The 22,917-nt window shown below is 42.6% G+C and overlaps 1 protein-coding gene across 1 annotated transcript in view; it reads left to right on the top strand.

Moving 5' to 3' along the window:
* The window catches only part of ksr2 (kinase suppressor of ras 2), a 79,983-nt gene that overhangs the window by 2,823 nt on the left and 54,243 nt on the right, over positions 1-22,917 (top strand). Inside the window, exons 2-5 of the mRNA XM_053421289.1 lie at positions 5,941-6,081; positions 7,009-7,159; positions 10,913-10,923; positions 17,551-18,044. Of these exons, the coding sequence (XP_053277264.1) occupies positions 5,941-6,081; positions 7,009-7,159; positions 10,913-10,923; positions 17,551-18,044 (797 nt within the window). The remainder of the gene's footprint in view (positions 1-5,940; positions 6,082-7,008; positions 7,160-10,912; positions 10,924-17,550; positions 18,045-22,917) is intronic.

Below are 22,917 nucleotides of genomic sequence, written 5' to 3'. Positions count from 1 at the left end.
AATGAAGCCATAACAGGGAGAAATGTACAAAACAAATAGTTGTATCTCTACGTTTGACCATTCTGTACCAACTTTCAAAATTATCTTCAATAAGCTTATAGTTGTACTGTATATGCAACAGTTTACAGTGCTTAAAATATGATAATTGATTATTGGCAACGTTATTTTTTAAGTTTTGTCCACCAGACCAGACAATTCCAACATGAATTCAGGTCAGAGATATTTTGAAAGTCATGTTCTGTTGTGGGCTGCACTTCCTCTCCGCTGTAGAAATAGAAATATGTCTTGTGCTTCTGCAAAAGTTTCGGATGGACTGAACCGTTCATATCAGTTTATCTGTTTGTGTTTATAAACTAACATGTGAAAAGAAATGCTGATGTGAAAAGAAACGTGTTTTACAAGCGAGAACAAAGAGAAACGCTCTCCACAGTTAATTCCCATTCTCCTGAGAACCGTCTAATCTTGTTAAAACCCTCCGAGCCTTCCAGGGCGACCGTCCTCTTATTGCCTCGGCGACAAATGAGTGGTCCACCCGGGGTTTTGATCAGGATCACGATGACGTCAGCCGTACGCAGAGCCTCCCTCGTTAACCTGTCCTGATCTGAATCGAGCGGCGTGTCGATGGGAGATTCCTCCACGACGCGGACCTTTCTCCAGCTCTATTATTAACTCAAAGGACCCAGATTGGGCCTCAGACAGAATCGGCTGGAGGCTCGGAGCTCTGACCCTGTTTTAGCCGACAGCTTCTCCCAGAATAGCGGCCCATATCATTACCTCGATGTCGTGTCACTGCTGGTTTCCATTAATATGATTATGCATCGTTGCTGGTATCCCTGGGAGACACTGGAATGATCAACGCACATGGTGAATGATCTGTTGTTTTCAGGCCTGCACACACACACACAGACACACACAGACACACACACACACAGGAACCTGACGTGCAAAAACCCTGTCATGTATTTCATTTGAAAGAAATAATGGCAAGTGTTGTTTTTCCTTTATATTCAAGTATATACAACGGGTGAAGGCTTTGCAGTGTTTATTCAGACCTCAGCTTTGTTGCTTTAGATGTGGAACTAATGTATTTTTCTACTCATAGTCAGGAAATCAAAGGCTGTGAAGAGTATTTTGTTATGTTTGATAAGAATTGGGCTGTAGAGGATAATGTGGCTTTAAGGTAGACGTCAGCCAATCGCAGCTAACGAGAGTTTCAATCCACCTGACACATAAAACTCTAATATCCTACGTAAAGACCCGAATGACATCTGCTATTAGAAATATTTCGATCATTAGATATTGATCTGTGTGTGTTGTGTGTTTAGTTTGTGTGATTAAAGGTTTAGTTTGAGAAATGACCCTGCTGATGTCATCAGGCTCTAACAAGATCATTTAGTGTCTGCTGCTTTGATTTTGAAGATTCCTCTTTTTAAAAGTATCCTCAGCTTTTTGGACAGTGAGTACTAAATCGTTGAAGTACCTTTTTAATGTCTACTATAATATTATTGTAGTATTGAGTACTTTCAGTGTCGATCCAGCTCCTATCATTACACAAATTATTTATGTCTTTTTACCTGCTACTTCTTAAATATAAACCATTTTCTCTCATGTTTCATGACTTATGAATTACTTGAGTATGTTACAGTTCAGTAGAGTTAATATGAATACTATACGTGCTGGCTAGCAGCCAATGATTTGAAGTTTTAAAGTACAAAGTTAAACTCAGAAGCTGCACTGCCCTTTGTCTATAGACCATCACGCTCTTGGTTAAAGCTTGTTTGATAGAGCTGGACATGTTTCTAATGCAGGAAAGTGAAGAGCTCCAGTTTAACTGATTAGAAAAAGCTGGTGTAGAAGTCCTAGTCTGTTTCACTGAGTGTTCATCAGTTTATCTGGATTAACCGTGCGTGTAGCACTCGTGAAGGGGTCAGTTTGGCTCATGTCTCAAATGGGACCAGCTCCATATGCTGCACTTCAGCAATCTGCTTAAAGGACCACTCCATCATTTTAGGAAGTATGCATCATTCTGTGGTGTTAACCAGGGTTTTACTGAGTCTATAACAGGAACATTTTATGGTTTCCTCATCAGAAAAATATACTTTAAAGCTTCTACAAGCCTGTTCACTAGTTTAATGTAGAGGTGGTATCAGAAAACTGGTGTTAGGAGGAGACACGACTTATAAACCCAGAAAACTAAGGGTAAACAGCGAGTAAAGAAAATCACGTGATCTCTGCAGCGGAGTTAAAACTTCACTTCACCTGAATAACGAGAGGATTTGTTGCTGTTGTGAACACGTCTGTGCAGAAAACCTCCTGCTGTGTTGTGCATGTGTGAAAAGCAAACTACAGATAAACTCCGGAGCCAATTCCCCAGATTTCACCTGCAGGTCACATCTGAAAACGGTTTTAGTTTGTCTGCACGAGCTTCTATAAAAACCATATGAACACCTCCATTAGTAATATTTATGTTTTCCTGTTTCTTACCTTCTGTCTCTGCTGCAGTCACAGACGTGGTAGAATCATGGATCATCTCCAGCTTGTGTCGTGCTCTTGTTAGCCGGTTAGCTCCGGCAGCTTCTGCTTGCACACCTGGTCCACAGCCCGGTGTGTTCGGTCCCTTCTGGTTTTCACCACAGCTTAACGATGAATTAACTATTCACACTCCAAAGTTGTTTCCACGACAAGTTTTCCTTTCTGCTTTTGTCTCTGTCGTACGAATGAAACGATAAAGGCGATAAAGGCCTCAAACCACATGAGATTGACTCGAGCTGCTCTTTCCCAACCCGCGTCCCCTCATACCACAGCTGATGAAATATACCAGTATGATAACCAGTTTACCAGCATGTTAAAAGCATGTGTGCACAGTTGTTGTTGTAATCTTGATTTAACTTCTGATTTAGTAATATTTTACATTTTTCTTCCTGAAACACAATTAAAATTGCTCAGTTGTTTTTTCCTACAGATTTAAATTCACCTCTTTTCATCGTACTACTGGTCGTGTGTGATATGAATCGTGGCTGTGTGGGAGCTGTCCGGTGCTGAAAGACGTTTTTGTCATTTCCCAGTGGTCACCAGTGGTTTGTTGAAGATTCTTTGGCCCAATTCAGATTGAAACGATCAATATCGAACGTGCGATATGTGCTTTTATAGGGAAACTCTGAAAATGATGATTTTCTTAGCCCCCTCCGCGTCATGAGCAAGTTCCCCCTGCACAGACTCTGTTAGAACACTAATAATTAATATGTGGATATAAGTGTTTACAGTTGCATCATCTGCTGTTTGTTTTTATTAATATGAGAGACTATTCTTAAGTAATAATCAGAATATACAGTAGTTTATGATGTATTTGACTGTTTCCTTAGTGAATAATCTACACTTGGAAAGTACTTTGAATACTTTCAGTATGTTTGGCTTATTTTGCTCAAGTAGAAAATGTATTTGTTTGTTGTTACTTCCCAAAGAACACTTTTTCAATTTTTTTTTATTTCAAACGTTTGTGTTTTGCTGTGAATTTGTCTTGAGTTCTATGGGTTTGTTAATCCCTGATGCCTTTTTGTATTTTCCCTGAATTAGATAAGACACATTATCCTGCAGTAACTGTGTATTATTTGGATAGAAACAAATATATATATATACGATTTTCACTTACAGATTCTAGTTGTTACATAATGCAGTTACTGACAATAAGACAAGTACAGAACATGATGAAGAGTTTATTGCTGTAAATATGTATTTTTGGTTTTATAGTGTGATCAGTAGTTTTGTGAAGGTGAAACATTCATGTTTGAACAGAAGGAAGTTACATGAATTCCAAAATAACACAAACAAAGACACACGTTGCTGTTGTAAATAGTACATGGTGATAAATAGGTAATAATTACATAATGATGATTGAGCTGGTTTGTATCAGCACAGGTTCAGTGACGGGTCACAGCTCCTTCTCATCTGAGGGGAACTTCAATTAGCGACACAAAATAAATGTATCTTAATCTTAATCTTTAATAACAAGTACATAAAGATGTATTTAATAGAGTTTCTACATAAAACGGATTTTACTGTTTGTCATATAATGAAAAGCACTATAAACTGCAAGAAGACAAAAATATAGTTAACATGTATGTGAATACATTAACAGATAGTAGAGACCGGGGGAACCTTGAACCCTTGACTTGTTCTTATCTTCACCTCCAGAGGGCGATACTTAAAGTTGAATAATAGATTTGTGCATCTGCTTGATCTGATGTCATTTCCTGTCGAGGAAAAGGAAAGGTGAGGCCTCAGCACCAACTCTGCCTTTCTAGGCTCCAACACTAACCCAGCCCCTCCAGGCCAGAGCACTAACCCAGGCCAGAGTACTGACCCAGGCCAGAGCACTGACCCAGACCAGAGTACAGACCCAGGCCAGAGTACAGACCCAGGTCAGAGCACTGACCCAGGCCAGAGTACAGACCCAGGCCAGAGCACTGACCAAGGCCAGAGTACTAACCCTGGCCAGAGTACAGACCCAGGTCAGAGCACTGACCCAGGCCAGAGTACAGACCCAGGCCAGAGTACAGACCCAGGTCAGAGCACTGACCCAGGCCAGAGTACAGACCCAGGCCAGAGCACTGACCCTGGCCATAGCACTAACCCAGGCCAGAGTACAGACACTGGCCAGAGTACTTACCCAGGCCAGAGTACAGACACTGGCCAGAGTACTTACCCAGGCCAGAGTACAGACCCAGGCCAGAGCACTGACCCAGGCCAGAGTACTGACCCAGGCCCGAGCACTAGCCCAGCCCTGCATGTGGGACCTTAACATGAGAAGCTGAAGTCTCCTGTCCTCGTCTCTTTCACTTCATGTCTTTGGTTCAGCCTGAAATATCATTTTTTTTTTACTTCCTGTCGCCGCTCACCACGTTATCTGAGGACACGTCTGTGACCTTTGTGGTTCAAACACGCTTTGAACATGTGAATTACAGTTAAATGTTGCATCACATCAGGTACAAAGTTAAGACAGTGAGTTCAGAGCTATGGTCAGTTACTGGTTTCTTTTCTCCACATGTGTTTGTCTGATCAGAAGACGAGAAATATAAAAGCTGATGCATGTGTCCGCTCCTCTCTGCGAACACACCCTGTGCCAGTTTCCCAGTGTAACCACAGCTTTCAGCCACTAACCACTGAGCCGCCCCCAGTGGATCGAACAGGCGTTAAGTGATCTCAGTGGTGGAGGTTGAGGTGGAGGAGAAGTTCCCTGCATCGATTCTTCAGCTCGTATACTGGGATTTCAGTGACTTTGCAATAACCAGTTTGAACAAACTGCTGCTGCTGCTGGATTCTGGACGTCAGGGTTTATAAAGATGTTTGGAAAAACTAGTTTAGGATCAAATATTAACATTTATTCATCTTTTATTTTTGAGTTTCAGAATTAAAGAGCAGGTTGATTCTTTAGGTCCAATACACAAGGTCAGGTAGTTTTAATTATAAAGCAGGTTATACACAGGGGGAGATTCAAGGGGCTGCACTGACATTGGAAACAACATAGAGAGTAAATCAAAAGTCTCATTATAATAATACAAATAAAAGTGAGGTAAAATGAAAGTAAACATTTTATAAAACATATATAAAACAACTGAATGATGGAATGATGATATAATTTTGGTAAAATAATTAATCTGAATAAAGACAATCTGGATTAAAAAAGCTTTTAGGAGGAGTTTGTTGTTCACAATCGGGATAAATGCTAAAACATTTTATGATATAATGGACAAAACCAAGCAGTTATTAGAAGACTATTTTTTATTTCAACCCATTTTAGATCTGAATTCATTTTCTGCAAACAGCCTTCGATTCTGTGCAGAGAGGATGAACTCTGCAGAAACTAAATCCAACTATTAAAAGTGAAATCTATATAAATGTTTAAACCCCGTGGTCGTTGTGGTTCCTTCTCTCTTCTCTCAGGGGAAGTTGGTGAAGTACTTCAGCCGCCAGTTGTCCTGTAAGTGCAAAGTGGCCTTAGAGGAGCGCAGTGCGGAGCTGGAGGACTTCCCTCGCCTCTGCCACTGGTTCCGCATCGTCAACCTGAGGAAGGAGGTCACGCAGGTGAGGTTTCAAACTACCACCCTTTTGTTTTATGTATACGTCAGATATCTTACGAAAAGTGATGCAGAAAGTTTTCGTGTGAATTCCCACAGGCTGGTCTCATCAAGGGTTCGTAGGAAATTATATGTGTGAAATCCACGTAATCGTGAGGCTGGGGACACGTGGCATATGAGCCATATATCTAATTCTTGATGGGAAATTAAATGTTGTCGTCATTTAAATATGTTTTGATCAAATCTGAAGAGGGAACATGTGCTTTTTATTTTCATTATCTTCTTTCAGATAGTGTTTTTATTTTAAATCTAAAAATAGCAATGTGATCACTCAAATTATAAATCTGGCAACATATATTAATATTATAACCAAGAGACACAAAAACATTAAAAATATCCTTATTATGGTCTGTTTTCATTCTCATCCATTTTAGTGTTACTTGGTAAATAATGAGTCAGTGACAGAATGAATAAAAGTCTGGTTTTCTTTGTAAAAAACAAACTAACTGACCCAGGACTTTAGTTCTTATGTATTATTATTGCTCTTATGTTATAAACTGCATGTCCTCTATGAGGCCGGTCGTATGGGTCACAGATGATTTTTAAGCATTTCTATAGTGTATATACACAAGTCCACATTACGTGTAATCAGTTGATAAGATACTGTCACCTTTTGTTGATATTTGAGGGCAAAGTGAGACATTTCAGTTCATCTTGTACTTAAAACCAAATGTCTGATACTCCTAAAGTTGTGTCTATCTGTGTGTGTCTGTGTGTGTGTCTGTGTGTGTGTGTGTCTGTGTGTGTGTTCGTCTGTGTGTGTGTGTGTGTGTGTGTGTGTGTGTGTGTGTGTGTGTGTGTGTGTGTGTGCGTGTGTGTCCGTGTGTGTGTCTGTGTGTGTGTGTGTGTGTCTGTTTGTGTGTGCGTGCTGCAGGAGATGAGCCCAGGTGAGGTGACCCTGGAGGGTTTGCTGGACATGAGTGAGGAGCAGGTGTGTGAGCTGCTGCAGAAGTTTGGTGCCAACGAAGAAGAGTGTGCCCGACTCAACGCCTCCCTCTCCTGCCTCGGAAAGGCCCACCAGCTCGGTGAGGGACACACACACACACACATACAAACACACATACACAAACAGACACAAACACACCCACCCACACACACACAAACACACACACACACACACACACACACACACACACACACACGGATGAGCTCATTGCCTTATAATAGCGTTAATATTAGTAAATTAAATTGTGTGTTACCTTTGTGTTTTTTGCTAGATTTTCCATTTTTCAGGCTGATAGTTTATTTAAATAACAGTTTTTTAAGATTATAAATATATTATCATCACTTTTCTCACCAAAGTGAGGTCATGTTTAACGATTACACAGTTTGAAGCAGAGACTAAACATTTTCTGTGGTGCATTCAAAGACTTTCTGCCGTTTCAGACTTCAGAACTTGCTGCTGGACAGAAATTTATTATTGTCATCGTCTGACTTTTCTTTTTGAATGAGATATTATTCAGTAGATTGCTGAGAGAAAAAGAGGAAACTGAAAAGATGAATGCATATTAAACCAGTATGTTTATGTTATTTTGAGGAAATAACACTGAAATAACACAATATTTTGGTTTGTGTTTGAACTGAACTGCATCAAATCCTACAACTGTGTTGAAAGTAGGAAAATCAGACACGGTTAACAAAGATGTAAACTTTTTACATTTTGTAGTTAAACAGCCAGATCTGTATACTTGTATAATAATAATATAATAATGTGGTGCTGATGTGACAGAAGAAAACATATTTAGTTGTTTGTAAAAATAATGCCAAAGAATCATTTAACAAGATGCTTCACATTCCTAAGAGGAATTAAACAGAGTTAATCAACAATCAACAACAGAACGTCAGATTGTTTATGTTCAGATTGATGTGTTTTTGGCAGTGATACTGTAAACTATAATAAACCATAATACAGTCTTTATTTATCATCAAAAATTGTTGTGAATTAGATTGGTGTTAATCTGGTTAGATATTAACTTGACCCTGTGTTTTTAATTCTCCTCCATGAAATCACCTATCAAAAGATTAGTAAGATCTAAGTTTATTCATATTTCCTCTTTTTTTTGTTGCTTGAGATTTAGAGACATTTCCTTTCCTCTCCGTTGTACCATGGTTTCCCACCAGGTGGCGCTAGAGACCGTAAACATGTTCTCAGTCTCTCAGATTGCTGCTGCTGCAATGATACACAGGAACCAGAAGGGGGCAGTAGAGCCTAGCTAAAACTGCGTTGAGGGGTTTAGTAACAACCTTTTGTAAAAAAACTGTTTGATATCATACACACACACACATACACGCGCACACACACACACACACACACACACACACACACACACACACGCGCACACACACTAACAGATGTTCTTTGAAACAGACGGTTCTTCTGAATTATTGAGCAAATTAACTTGATGAATAGTTTTTTCTTCCGTGAGCCTTCAATAAAACAGAGATTTACTTAAAGACTGATTTTATTAGAGGAGCTTTAACTCAGAGTTTTGTATTTTATAACATTTTCTATGAATGTAGTGAAAAATAACTCATACGACACTCAGAACACAACCAGTGAGTCTGCAGGTGCTCAGCTCCACAGCTCCTCTGCTGCTCTACTGGTCCCTGCGTTCTTTTGTGTGAAGGTGTGTGGGAGACACTTCACTCTTATCTTTCTGCACCAGTGGTTCTGACTGGAGATGGTGGATATTGTCCAGAAAGAGAGACTGACAGGTGTCCCCCCCGACAGAGTCCGTCAGCTGGTCCCAGTCGTCCTGCTGGGTTCAGACCAGTCAAGCTTGATACACCACTGTCCAGGACTTTAACTGTGTCCCCTAGACTGTCAATAAAAATGGACGACATGACGATTCGCCAAAGTGCCTCGATCTCCCCCTAGTGGCTGGCTGCAGTATACATCATAGGTAGCTCCTACATCACAAGGACGTATGATCGAGTTCATGTTTCTGGTTATTTTGATGCCATAAGAACAAGATGAAGCCTCATGATTGAGACTGACTCCCGATTGGTCAAGCCCATGTGTTGTTGGGACCTCGATATCGTGGCTCCACCCCCCTCCTGCTCTTTTTAAAATTTGTTAAAGAGTTAAAAACCCTCTGGTGTGAGGCGGCCCTTTGATACCGTGCAGATAACTTCTGAATGCCGACTGGAGGAGCCGGAGATCGAACCACCCACAGTCTCTTTCTTGGGCGCCCCCCCCCCCCCCCCCCCCCTCATCTCCCTCCTGATGCACAGCTGCTCTGACAATGACAACATGTCATGTGATTATTATTCTGGGAGAACTGGGAGTTCAGTGAAAGCTACAAAATGATAAAGGGACAGAATTAAAGAGCGTTAATGCAGCAGGTGAATCAAAACAAAGAGAATATGTAACAGTGAACGTTTCTCTATTTTCACAGTTACGTTTAGTTTGTATTGTTGTGAGTGTAAAAGTGAATTCTACCCTTCCTGTCCGGTCTTCTCTTCTCCCCCCCCCCCCCTTCATCATGCCCTTTCACTGAGCGGCCCCTTTCTTAGAAATCCACATTTGACTTCCAATAGTTAATTCATGGCTGAGAATGACATTTGGTTCTTGACCCGTCTGAAGAATAAAACCCGTCGATGTTCAAACCTCGCTGGCTGCTCTCGCTCAGTTGTCATGGAGACATCTCCATTGTCATCGCTGTGCAGAACTTTGAAAACTGGGAATCGAGATGGAACCAGTGTCTCTGGAGGAGGACGTCCTCCCTCCATCTTTCATCTTTCATAGGATTGTTGGTCTAAAATCAAATTTAAGTATTTTTTTGTTACACGCCACCGTCATGGAAGTTTTTTATGGATTAATACCTGAACCTAGAGCTTTGTAAACCTGAGTGCAACCTGACTAATGCAAAGGTTTGTGTTTGTGCTGTCTAATAATTCAAACTTATTATTACAGATCTAGAACTTCAATATGAATTTGTTTTGAGAATAATTTAAGGATCTTGAAAACACATTTTAGTTTGTCTAGTGACAAGTATTAAGACAAATGTAAAAAGATGTCATATCTTTTTATAGTATTTTCATGTATTACCCAAAGAAAAACACATCAGAAAATAACGAGAATGTAAAATAATTACCATGTATAATAGCCATTCAATCTGGGGCCTCCACGCCGGCTCTGACCCACAATGCCACAGTCCCTCCATCCAACATTAATTCTGGTCATGGGACCCAGTTACCTTTCCCATCAAAATAAACCAAATCAACAAATCAAACCAAAACCAATTTAATTTACATATATTTCCCTCTTTAACAGGTAATTAATCCCATTTGAACCACTTTCTAACACTGTATGAACTGACAACAGAAACAATCATTTAAATGTAACTGGTTACAATGGAGAAGCTGGTTTTTAAACAGAGAGAAGTTATGATCCCCTCCTATAACCAAACTTCCAGCATCACTGTCAACCTCGTTCCCTCGTCCTCCTTCCTCCTTCCTCCGTGTTCATCATCCCCTCCTCTGCCTCTCTTCTTCTTCGCCCGTCGCCTCCACCGACTCTCCCATCATCCCCCCCCCCCCCCCCCCCCCCCCTCCCTCGCTCTCTCCTGCTCTCCAAACGCAGGCGCTGGCCACACAGAAGCCACTAATGGGCTCTCCAACAGGGTGGGGGTGGTGGGGGGGGGGGGGGACTGGAGATGTGTGAATGCGCGACAGCAGCATCGCCACCACTACACAACCGCACAGAGCGTGGAGAGGAGCACTCAGCCCACAGAGAAGCACAGGGTGTATTCTGTCTTCTCATGGAGCTCGGTGAGGAGGACGAGTTGTGTAGCTCGGAAACTCGGCCACATCTACACATCTGTGTGTCGGAGGGTTGGTTTGTCAGCATATATGCAAGAGAAGAAGAAGTGCACGAGCAATTTAAACACTTATTTTTCTCCTAAAAATCTGGAGGTTGTTGCAAAAAGTGCAGATAGAGTCGAGCGGCAGGAGTGAGAGCAGAACGAGGGATTTTCAGATTTATCCACATGCTCTTTGAAAGAAAATCTGTTGCTCCGGTTTATGAGTCATGAGGAATTAATGCTTAAAACTGGCAGACAAGGACATTTGCATACTTCCCCGTCCCCTGCATCGCACAACCGGAGAAACACAACGAGGGAATGTATGTGCGGCTCTGTGCTGCTGCTGTAATGGCGGAGGAAGGAAACTAATGCAAGTTAATAGAATTTTTTTTCACTACAGGCTCTTGGGATTGCGGTCCGCCAGTTGCAATGAGGATGAGTCATACAATTCAGAGGCAGCCGGTCGGTTCTTTGTGCCGCAATATACACACATTAAACCCGCCCGCCCCTGTAGACAACTCCACACACAGAGAGACACTACACAAACACACACACACACACACAACATTTTCATACAGACAATATCTTTAATACGAGTTATTTTGTTGATCAGGCTAATAGCACGACAGGTTGCCACGCTACCTCTCGGCTGTAATCCTTGACAGCCCAAGTCCCCGTGCTTCAGACTCACACGGCTCCACACGCAAATACAAACACCTAATTGGCTTCAAATGCCATCAGCGAGAAAAGGAAAACCAAGAAACGCCGGAGGGGGGGAAAGGGAAAGAATATGCGAGCGAGGGAAATTGGAGGAGGAGAGGGAAAGGCGAGAGGGGGTGGGGGGGGGAGGAAGGACGCTGAATAACATGAGAAAGAGGCGGCGGCGACAGGAGGTGAAGCAGGAACATGGTCACGGGCCGAGAAGAAAGGAGGAGATGCAACAGGGAAGGAAAGACACCAGAAGAAGCATTGACCGAACCCCGACCCCCATTACACCTCTGGGTGGTCCTCATTGGCTGTTAGCTAATTAGCTGCGTCTAACTTTGCGTCCCCACTCTTCTGAGGATGTCCACAGGCCCCGTCCTCAGAAGAGTGGAGATCATAAAGTGTGTGGGGGGGGGGGGGGGGGCAGTGCTTGTAGTGAACGCAGCGTTTGCCCTTTTCCGCCAAATCCTGTTTACAGTGGCAGTGGGATTCTGTCCCAGTGGCATTTCACATTTCACTGCCATTTAGCCCGAAGAAGCGACACATCCATCCAGAGGTAATTACTCCAATTATGAGGCTGATTATCTGCCTTTCCTCAAAGCCTTCGCTAATAGCATCGTGTCAGCCCCAAGTGCGTCAGGTGCGTTGTTCGGTTCATCAGTCGAGATCACAGATGAAGGGTTTTACAGGAGAGGGGGGGGGGGAGTGTTTCTGAAGTTATGCACATGTCAAATATACGGCAATCTTGGTCTATGAGGATTTGTTTGGGGGAAAACAAAGCATATTTATTTCACAATATTGACACCGGGTCTTAACTTCTGAACGCCACAAGAAAATGAAGGTGTCATTCTGGACATGTCGAAGCAGAGGAGGGACAAACGGGTCAATCCACTGGAAACACAGTGGATATACTGGTTCACCATGTATTGTCCACCTTTGTGAAAGTGACTGTCCACTGCAACAGAGAGGAAGACAAAGGACAAACCTTTAGACCTGCTTTGGTAATTTGTTCTTTTTTGGTTAATTTATAGAAAAAGGTGATATCACATAATTCAAATACCATCAGGATCGAGCATCGTTTCAATCATCTCAAAATGTATTGATTGTATATTGTCAATCAAATCAAATTGGATCTCACACACAGCTTGACATTTCTCCAACTATTTAAAGACATAGTCTGTAGCAATTCTTCATGAAAATGTCTAAAAACGACCGGATCTATGTTAGAAAATATAAGAACGTTTAATAAGAGTTGCAAACTGATCACCTCAGTCTACTTTTATCTCAGTTTTGGTCTCCACCAGCTCCTAAAGGAAACCCCTGGCTCGGCAGCAGCGACATGCTTCAGCAGCTAATGTGACTTTCTGCTGTTAGTTGCTGTGCTGGGAATCCTACAGTTGTTCTTAGAGCCTCATCACAGAAAGCAGCTGCCTGTTCTGTCTGGAATCGATGTTGAAGAGCGTCGTGAGATTGAAGAGAAACAAAGCGAAGCTGCAGAGTTGCAGAAAAACAAAAGCGGGCGGCTGAGAAAAAAGCCTGTCATCCCCAAGAAGTCGTGATAGATCACCAGACTCAAAGTATTTTATGTTTTTCTATCAAAGCTCTCCAACAAAAAAGCAACTTTTTAAAAACTCCCTCTCCAACAAGAGAAAGTCACAGATCTCAAAGGACCAGAGTTCAGTCTGGGTTCTTCATCCAGTCTCTTTCCCTGACTCCTCTGCTTATTGCGAGGATATGAAATGAGAAATTCATAAGTGAAGTACTGGTTCTGTTGCTGAAGCAGTTGCTAAGATACTGGTGGGCTTGATGAATGGACTCATTACTTGAAGCAACAGTTTCATAAGTGTGACTCGAGTTCATCGCTTCTCTCGCCCAGAAAGTTCATTTCGGTATCAGCTTGATGAACACTGTCAGAAGCATTTTTTTTTTTTTAATAACTGAGGAGCCTTCTTGGCAGAATATAAATAAAAATAAGAGGGAAACTCATCATTTGAATCAAAGGTGATTGGTTGACATTTTCAAACATCATCCAGTGAGATTTTCACCGGGAGATCTGCTCAGAACCAGATCTGCTTTCTGTGACCTCAGCCTAACTGAGATGAATTCAGGAGGAGTCGATTTACAACAGACATAGCTTGGTCTGCACCTTCAGACCTGTAGTCAGAATCATAAGATACCACGGCCCAGTTCACTGGATCGAGCTGTAATCTGACTCGGACCAAAAGAGGGGATTTCTGTCCGGATCGAACTGGTTTGTTTGCTAAAAAAAACTTTTTGGGATAGTTTGGACTTTCCGGACCATTTGCAGGATGTTAACACGGCATTGAGCAGGAGCAGAAGATCAGAAGCTGGCCGGATTGCTGCAGTCTTCACCTCTGATGATATTTCATGCATTCAAACCAGGGCCGGGTCTAGGCAGGGGCAAGAGGGGGCCTGGCCCCAACAAATAAATGTTGTGCCCCCTCAAACTAAATAGGGTTAGGGTTAGGGTTAGGCACAATGCCCCCTCAAGATTTGTGGCTGCCCCCTCATACATGCCTGTCTAGACCCGGCCCTGATTCAAACTGGTGTTGAGTACCACAGCTGGACCAGGTCACTCGTTTTCTCCACTCAAACAGAGAGACTGACTTTTCAAACTATTTAATATGATGGCCAATTGATCACAAGCTGACATCAGAGGGAGCAGCTCCCTCACCTCGCTGCCCAATTAGTCCGTTCACCCCGATGTCTGCTTTCCATCTGAGCCGATCTGAGCTGGAGCCGATTAATACCTGTGTGGTTGAACTCTGCAGCAGAGAGTGAGTTCTGAGTTCTGGGTTCCAGGGGTTTTAATGGGTTTTCCACCAGAGGAAGACATGAACCTCGGTCGAGCTGAAGTTGAGTCTTGCTGAGTGGCCTGTGGTTTTATTCCTGCTAATAAAGGAGGCTCGATCCGGCGTCCTCCTCGTCCTCTCCCTCATGTGGGGATGAGCACTCTCTCAGAGCCCACTCGTCCATTCTGCATCTTGAAAGTGCTGCTGAAGGGCTTGTTAGGCTGGAGATGTCAGCCTCTTAACGCGGGTTCAGGGACAAGAGTGTGTGTGTTAGTGTGTCTGTGTGTGTGTGTGTGTGTGTGTGTGGTTGTCAGGCAGGGACACCGAGGGCAGAGTGGCAGTGACAGCGGGACTGGAAACACCCCACTGTCTAATATCCATGAGTGTGAAGAGGCAGCTGTCGACAGGCCATTGATATTCATGTGACTTCAGGAACATCAATCACTGTTAAGAATGACAGGTGTTGCCATCTTCAACTCTGAGCTCTGAAGTTTCACATGTCACAGAAACAAACTGAAGGAGGAAAGGAGCCGCGCGTCATATCGGGCTGAAACCAGCTGGCTTCCATGACAGATAATAACCAGCTTCACTTATCAGAAAGCTTCAGCTGCAGAGCACAACATGAGGAGCGATGAAATTCAATATCATGCAATGTTTGTTTGTTAAAAGTATGACGTTGCAACATATCAGTAACCTCTATTTTTACAACTGTCCACTGATTTAACACTTAAACATTGTTTGGATTCATGAAATCACAATCGATGCTTTGGAACCGTCAAATAGCAACTGAGCTGCAATGCCCCTTAAAGGCCCCTAGGTTTTAAAGATGTACCTTATTTTTCTGTTTGGTTGAGTTGAAGCCTGATACATTTAAAAGTGTAAAATATTTATTCTTTTGTTGCCCCGCTTTTAAAATCTTTGAAAAATAGTGTAACGACACTGGTTGGCCTGAGGATTTTTCAGGTTTTTCCAGAATTTGAAAATGATTCTCAGGGAACGAGTTGCAGAGGTGACCTAACAAGAGACCGACACAAATCTGAAAACAATAAAGAAAACAAATATCTTAGGATGAATGAATGTGAAAGGCAAACTCCGGATAACATCCTGACCACATTTCCCCGGACATTTTCCAGAGTTCATATCTGACAACACATCATTTAATGTGTTATTAGTCCAGAACACAATCCAACATGAGCTTTAGTGGAAGAAAACCTGCAGTCCTGATGCCAGATCCCCTTTTTTTTAAAAAGAAATGTAAGAACCCTGAGTCAGGACGAAGGAAAAATATTTAAAAACAGAAAATGAAAACTCCTGTATATTTGGTCCCTGGTGTCTCCGCAGCCGTCTCCTCCCACAAGCCGTCGTTCCTCGTGGCCTCCTCATAACATCAGCGACTGGGAACGGCTGCAGGCTTTTTGTTTCCCATCATGTTTTTCCACTTCCTCCGGGACCTTTTTTTTTTATAAGAGATATTTTCCTCCTGGTTCATTTGATCTCACTGGTGTTGATATTATGTTTGAAGTTTGTGTTTTCAGATGCTCGTACGTCCTCAGAGACAACGTCACACACGGGGAAGAAAAGTAATGACACACACAAAAAAAAAAAACATGGTGCGGGGTAGTTGACAGAGATTTACATTCCCATTTGGTTTTCGAGACTGTCGGGTCGATCTTGCGCAGACTGAGATATTTCACCCGGGGATCGATTCCAGCAACATGTTTGGTAACTGCAGATAGAAAGAGCAGAAGAACCCTGTGGTGCTATCTCAGCTGTGTCTCCACCGGGTCAATAAACACATTGTTTTTTTGTTTCTTTCCTCAAGAACAACTTGAGGAGGATAAATTGCACAGTAACGGAGGTAAAGTATTGTCATCTGAGCTCGAGAACACACTCATCCTGGCTGCTCACCCTCAAGTCTCTCGCCTCTCTGTCGCTCTTTCCTTCTCATTCAGCAGAAAGTTTAGTTTGGGTGGATGTCGGCTGGTGTTATGACTCATGCAGCTTCGCCCGGTTCTGTCGTGGTGCACGCTTCCATCCCTCCGCCTTTTTCGCTCCATCAATTCATGCTTCTTCGGCACATTTGAACACCTCCGCACCACTAATATGCTCCCATCAGATAACAGCAGAGTTAATTATTCATTACCCCAATTGAGCGCATATGCCCGGTCCTACCTGTCTCCGCCTGCCGCCAGGATTACTCCCATCAAGAAGTCCGCCAGTTAATGGATGTTTTAGTATTAAGAGCATGTCAAGAAGCAATTTAATTTAACTGGAAACACGATATTGCACACAGACGTTCATCCACATGATCAAAAAACATGTTTTCTCACTCGGCGCGAGTGCTATCTACACGTTCAGACAGGTCTGCGTTTTAATTGCCCAGGTTTCTCCCGAGTGCTCTCACAGTCACTGCTGATATATCAAATTAAATTCAACAGCAGATTCTCTTTTGACGCTTTCAACAGTTTTCAGAGAGAGTCACTCGTCGGGAGAAAGTAGTTCCGATGAGTAGCTCTCAGGATTTGAGTGACCGGGAGATTGTTACTTTTTCAAATGTCACGTTTGAAAAGCTGCAAGGAACATCGGGACCTGTCTGAGTTTAAAGGCTCTTTCAAATGTGGTCGGGAAAATGTGTCCTTCCCCCCCCCCAGCAACTGATGGATCCTTCCCATCCCAACATATCCCAGGAATCAATGCACTTCAGGGATTAAATAAAATCCACCTGAATTGAGACACGACGTAATCTCATGGAAAAACAGTTTGTCACTGAAGTGCAATGATCAGTGGTAATAAGGCTGAACTCACTCCTCAGTAGAAAGTAGTTCCACTGGGCAGCGACCGGGACGTTGTTTCTGGAAATGTTAAAAAGTCATTTTCAGAAAAGGAACATTAACAAGTCTTAGAGAGAGACGACTCAAAACCTGGGCAAAGGAAACCAAACAATTATTTGCATGGTTCAATACTTCTACAGATAAATGAGAAAATATGTTCTTTCATATTGTGAACCTCTTCATATTCATTTTACATCACTGGCCGCGGTTGTCTTGACTTTAACACAACGCTTGTCTCTTGACTCCTCCCCCAGGGAGCCAGGCGAAGCAGGACTGGTCCATCCAGTGGCCCACCTCTGAATCGGGCAAGGAAAACACTCCGGTGTGCCAGCCCGAGGTCAGTCAGTGGATCCGCTTCCAGCTGTCCCAAAGCCCCCAGGTCCAGTCCAAGTACAACCAGCACATGTGCCACAGCCCCCAGGCCCTGGCCCCCCCCTTGTACGTCGACCGGCTCACCGTCGACAGCTCCGCCACCGGGCTCTACCCCTCCCTGGACTTCGGTCAACGCTCCCTGCCCCCGTCTCCCCGCCAGAGGCACTTTGGCCACACGCCTCCTCGGACTCCCCTGGTCATCAACACCATGACCCCACCGGGCACGCCTCCCATGCGGCGGAGGAACAAAGTGAAAGCCCCGGGAACGCCGCCTCCGCCCAGCCGCAAACTCATCCACCTGCTGCCGGGCTTCACCGCGCTGCACCGCAGCAAGTCCCATGAGTTCCAGCTGGGCAACCGAGTCGATGACACGCAGACACCAAAGTAAGTGGCGGCCATTTTGGAACTTTGTGTGTTCACGTCATGACACAAACCACATTGAGATGTAAACACAACATGTCTTGATTGATTGACAGGAAGAAAAACAACACAACAACAGAATTCTCAGTAATTCATGTTTTTCTGAGGTTTGTTTACATGTGTGAGCTTTGTAAACAAAATCATTAACTTAATTTAATCCTTAAAACAAATTCATTATGCAGGTTACTTAAGCTCTGGTTTATATTTATAATTTCAATGAATCACATAATTGATTGGGTTAGGGTTAGGCCTTTAATGTTTGTTTATCTAATTGAGTTGTGAGTTGAAGATCAGGCCCCTCCAGTCACTAAAGCAATTTGAATTTATCAAACATTCGTTTACTTAACAAACATAAATGTGCATTGTTTACCTCTTTCAAATAACTACTCTGATGAATAAATCTGAGTAAATGGTGATAGAGAAATACTCTGACACTAAATAATACTAGTGTAAATATGTCAAAAACTAAAGTAGTTACATTTCAGAAAAATAGCTAATTTCCTTTATCGTATTATTATTAGATTGTTGTTATTATTGATATGTAAGTACAAGAGCATTTCATTTTTTTGTTCAGGGTTGTTTAAACTTTAATGCTTTTTAAATCTTAAATCCTTTAAAGTGACCAATAATCCCAGTTTTCAGATAAGTATACTGGAGGAATAAGGTAGAATATTCACCTCTGGATTGTAGTGGAGTAGAAATGTAACGTAGCATCAAATGGAAATACACATGTAAAGTAGAAATACCTCTAAATTGCACTTACCTGTAGCTACTGGGTATAACAAGACGCATCATTGGTTTGAGCTAAAACTAATTGTGAATCGATGACAGGATGATCAGCAGGTGCACAAATAAAATGTGTGTGAGAAACAACTGGATAGAAAGTCTTAAAAGCTAAAGTTTGTTTTTCTAATCATGTCCTGTGTTGTTCTTCGGGGCTACATGCTTCTTATTGCACAAATTTGTTTCACTGTCAATACTATCTAGTTCATAAAGTTTCCTAGAGACAATATTCCGAGTTAGCGCTGGTCACTCAATTTCAGCAAATGACCCGCCTGTAGCTCTGTCCTCCTCCTGCACTTTACTCCCATCTGATTCAAGCTGCACAGACACACAGAAAGTTCGGGCTCCACCTTTTCCCTTCCTGCAGTTTTACCACAACACAATCTCCCACCGGTGCCCCATCAGATTAATTCCCAGGAGGGCATCATTGCCCATAAAGAACCACCAGGCTGTCGGTGGAGATAAGGGGCCGTGGGGCTGAGTTCCTGCCCGGCCGGGCCTGTGTCTGGTGCTATGCTGATCGGATTTGGCCACAAACAGGGTCCGGCCCTGGTTGGTAATCAGGAACCAGAGTCTGCCTCGGGAGAGTTGCTCTCATTCTGATAATGCCATTAGAGGACAGTGTCCTATCACTGCTACACTTGGTAAGTTAATATTTGGGAGTTGTCCTCTGCGACGGCCATCTGGGTTGTAGTCGGCGTGTGCTCGGCTGTGGACAGGGCTGCATCCTCCTGTGTGTGTGCGGTGTGAGGAGTGGATCGTGGCTGCGGTGAATGGGCCTAAAACGGCATTAGGGCATTGATTACCGGTCCCTGAGCACTGATAGACTGCAGGCTGCGAGTCGAGCCCCTCTAATCAATGGCCTGTGTGTGTCTGTGTGTGTGTGTGTGTGTGTGTGTGTGTGTGTGTGTGTGCCTGGAAACGTTGCAACGAGTCATCGAGACGGGGCAGAGCTGCCGGCCTCTCTGGTCGCCAAGTGCCTCTCATGATGCATCATAATTGGCTGGAGGACGGTGCTGGCAAGCATCAAGCCGGTGGTTCAGTTCTGGCGCGAGGAGCTCGGACCTGTTTGTGTCTGCACGAGGGAACCGGCCTCGTTTGAAAGTTGGCATCTGGTTTTTAATTCCTTTACGAGAGTAAATACCTGAAGTTAAAAGCTTTTCACGTTTCTGCCGTGTTACATTTTCTTACCCACAGAAAGATTCTGGGTTATTGAGACTGTCTTTCTGGGTTAGATATAAGGAGTTGTGTCGTTTTTGTGTAACCCAGCTGCTGGTTTAGTGGTTGGATCTGTGCTGGTGATGTTTGACCCGACACAAAGAGGTCCCAGGTGATAGAGCGGGTTGTCCACCAACCAGAGTATCAGTGGTTCGATTCCCCAACTCCTTCAGTCCACATGAGAAAGGGGCAAGACACTAAACTCCAAATTCTTCTCTAGGATGATATGCGACAGAAAACAGGAGCGGACGGATTATTAAACACATTTTATTGGATTAAATTAACTCGGTGTTGGTTTGGTCCAATAGTTTCCCAGCGCTGTGTTTGAAAACTTCCCTGATTGGTTCATTGATTGGGTAATTTTCAGATTGTTTTTCCTCAGCTTACAAACATTACACCGCAGATTTCTTTTAACATTTCATACTTTCACCACTTCTCTGTGATTCCCTGCTCCGTCCACAAGATGCATAATTCCCCCTGTCACCAACCGCAGGATTTTAATAAGCTCCCTGTGTTCCTTCAGGTCCTCATTTTCTCTCGGTTAATTGCCTGGCTCAGCGGCACGGACACAATAACCAGAGATCACCCTCTGACCCCGAGAGACATTCTTCTCCATTTACCTTAATGAGATATACCTGAATATTTAATTATCACTGCAACGCAATGAGCTGAATCTGCAGGAATGTAAAATAGAATAGTGACGGAAAATTGAGGTTTGATTTCACAACTGATAGAAACAATTTACTATTTGTTTTCAGAAACATTCAACTAGTTTCGATAACTTTTTTATCGAAATATGAATTTAAGTTAATTGTTTTCTGCTTTGAAGAGGAGATGAGACTTTATCAGTTATTATAAGTGAAATAATAATAGACGATTAAAATAAGCAAATAACATCATACAGTAAAAATAAGCCTAAACAAAAGTGGCAGGAAGTAGAAATGCACATGATATTGAACATAATGATGAAATAACTGTGATATTTCACATACTGCACTTGAGGTACTTATATATACTTCTATTGGATAAACTGTGTAGTTTTCCAGTGCATCTTCTCATGTCATAGTCACTACAATGTGTTTTGGGCTAAATACACTCTAAAAGGAATTTATCAAAGATGGCTTGATCATCTTTTGTCCCCAAATTGGGCTGTAAGCGCTTAACAGCCTTTTCAAAATGATAATAACCTCCATTTGAATATTAATTCATCCTCAGCTGTGAGATGTTGGTTTTTCAGAAACTGTACAAGAGTGTTTCTGTAATCACGCTTGGAAAAATTGATTCCAGTTTTCTTCTGACTTAAAAAAACAAACAGAAAAAAACACGACAAACACTTTTGTGTGTCTGTTCCCTTGGTCTTCTGTTTATAGATCTGTGCTGGTTGGTCTAATGTGTTTGTCTGTGTGTTTTTCATTCTGCTCGTTTCCCTCCCGCCCCAGAAATAATGAGCAAATTGCCTCTTTACACCGATGTGCTCAGTAATATCTACATATCCAAGAAAAATCTCACCCCCGAGATGAAACAGCTGCCAATTTTGTAAGTCGCGTTGAATGAATAGAGAAAAAAAATACAAATCTCTCATCTGTGTGGGGGAATTTCTCACCACCTGTCATGTGCCAGTGCAAATGTTATAATTTCCATTTCCAGTTCTAGAAGCATTTTTTTTTCCTTTCTATTCCTACAGAGACGTGTTGGTCCATTCAAGTCGGTTTGTAAGATGCTCAAATCTCTTTTAACTTTGGTCCCGGGTCAACATGAGGTCATTGTTATTGGCTTCTGTATTTTATAAGTGAGAGGGGAAGAGCAGAAGGGAAATAACTAAGAGATAAACAACAACATTGCTTATATAGAACCTTTCAAAAGAGATGTCAAAATCTAAAAATCTTTCTCCGGGGGCCCTTCCACCAAGTTTCGAGCGATTCCGTAAAACTGCCGACTAACAAACAAACAAACAAACAACTAAACAAACAATCATAAACCTAACCTCCATGGCATAAATAATAACAAAAACAGCAAGCACTGTAATGCAACATTAAAACTAAAGATGATAAATCAAATTATCATTTCAAAATTGAAGATCGTTAATGATAAAGCACATTTAAAGTTCATGGTAAAATAAAAGCAAAAACTATTTGATGTTAAAATCCATTTGTAATAGTGAGAGATGATTTACGACTGTCACCCTCAGACTTCAGCCTCGGTGAAGACAGCAAATATCACATTCAAATCAGAGGAAATAATTCACTTTATAAAATATAGCTCGATGAAAGAGAGACAGCAAAAGGAATAAAGGTTTCCTTGATATGAAACGTCCAATCTCTGCCCCCCCCCCCCCCCAGGGCTTGCAAACCTGAAACCACATCAAAATTGAATTACTGGGAAACTCATCAATAACCTCTTGAGTCTGGCTTTTTGATCCATTAGACATAGAAGCACAATTTCAGCCAATCACGTCTGTTTACACTCCTCCATGGGTTCTGCAGATGTTGTGACCCGGGTCTGTTGGGAGCAATAGAGGAAGGAGCGAGCATCAGATACAGGAGACGGGCTGTTGTCTCTGTTTCCTCCATAACCTCCACCGAGGAGTTATTACTGTAGCCATGATGACGAAGGTCCCCGAAGCCGACAGAGTGGAAACGACACGCTGCTGGTTTCCTGCTTTTCAGCCGATGGTCAATGTTTGTGTCCTTTATCCATCGCGGCGGCGACAATGGTCCTTTCATCAGAACACAACTGCTCCCTGGGCCGAAAACACACACTTACACAGCCTCAGCCACATATCTGACAGAGAAAGAGACAATAGAATAATCTGAATAAATCAATTCTCGCTACAAAA

This window comes from Pleuronectes platessa, chromosome 4 (genome assembly GCF_947347685.1).
Source record: "Pleuronectes platessa chromosome 4, fPlePla1.1, whole genome shotgun sequence".
Taxonomy (NCBI): Eukaryota; Metazoa; Chordata; class Actinopteri; order Pleuronectiformes; family Pleuronectidae; genus Pleuronectes; species Pleuronectes platessa.
The sequence above is the reverse complement of the archived record's forward strand: the minus strand, read 5'-3'. Positions and strand labels throughout refer to the sequence as shown.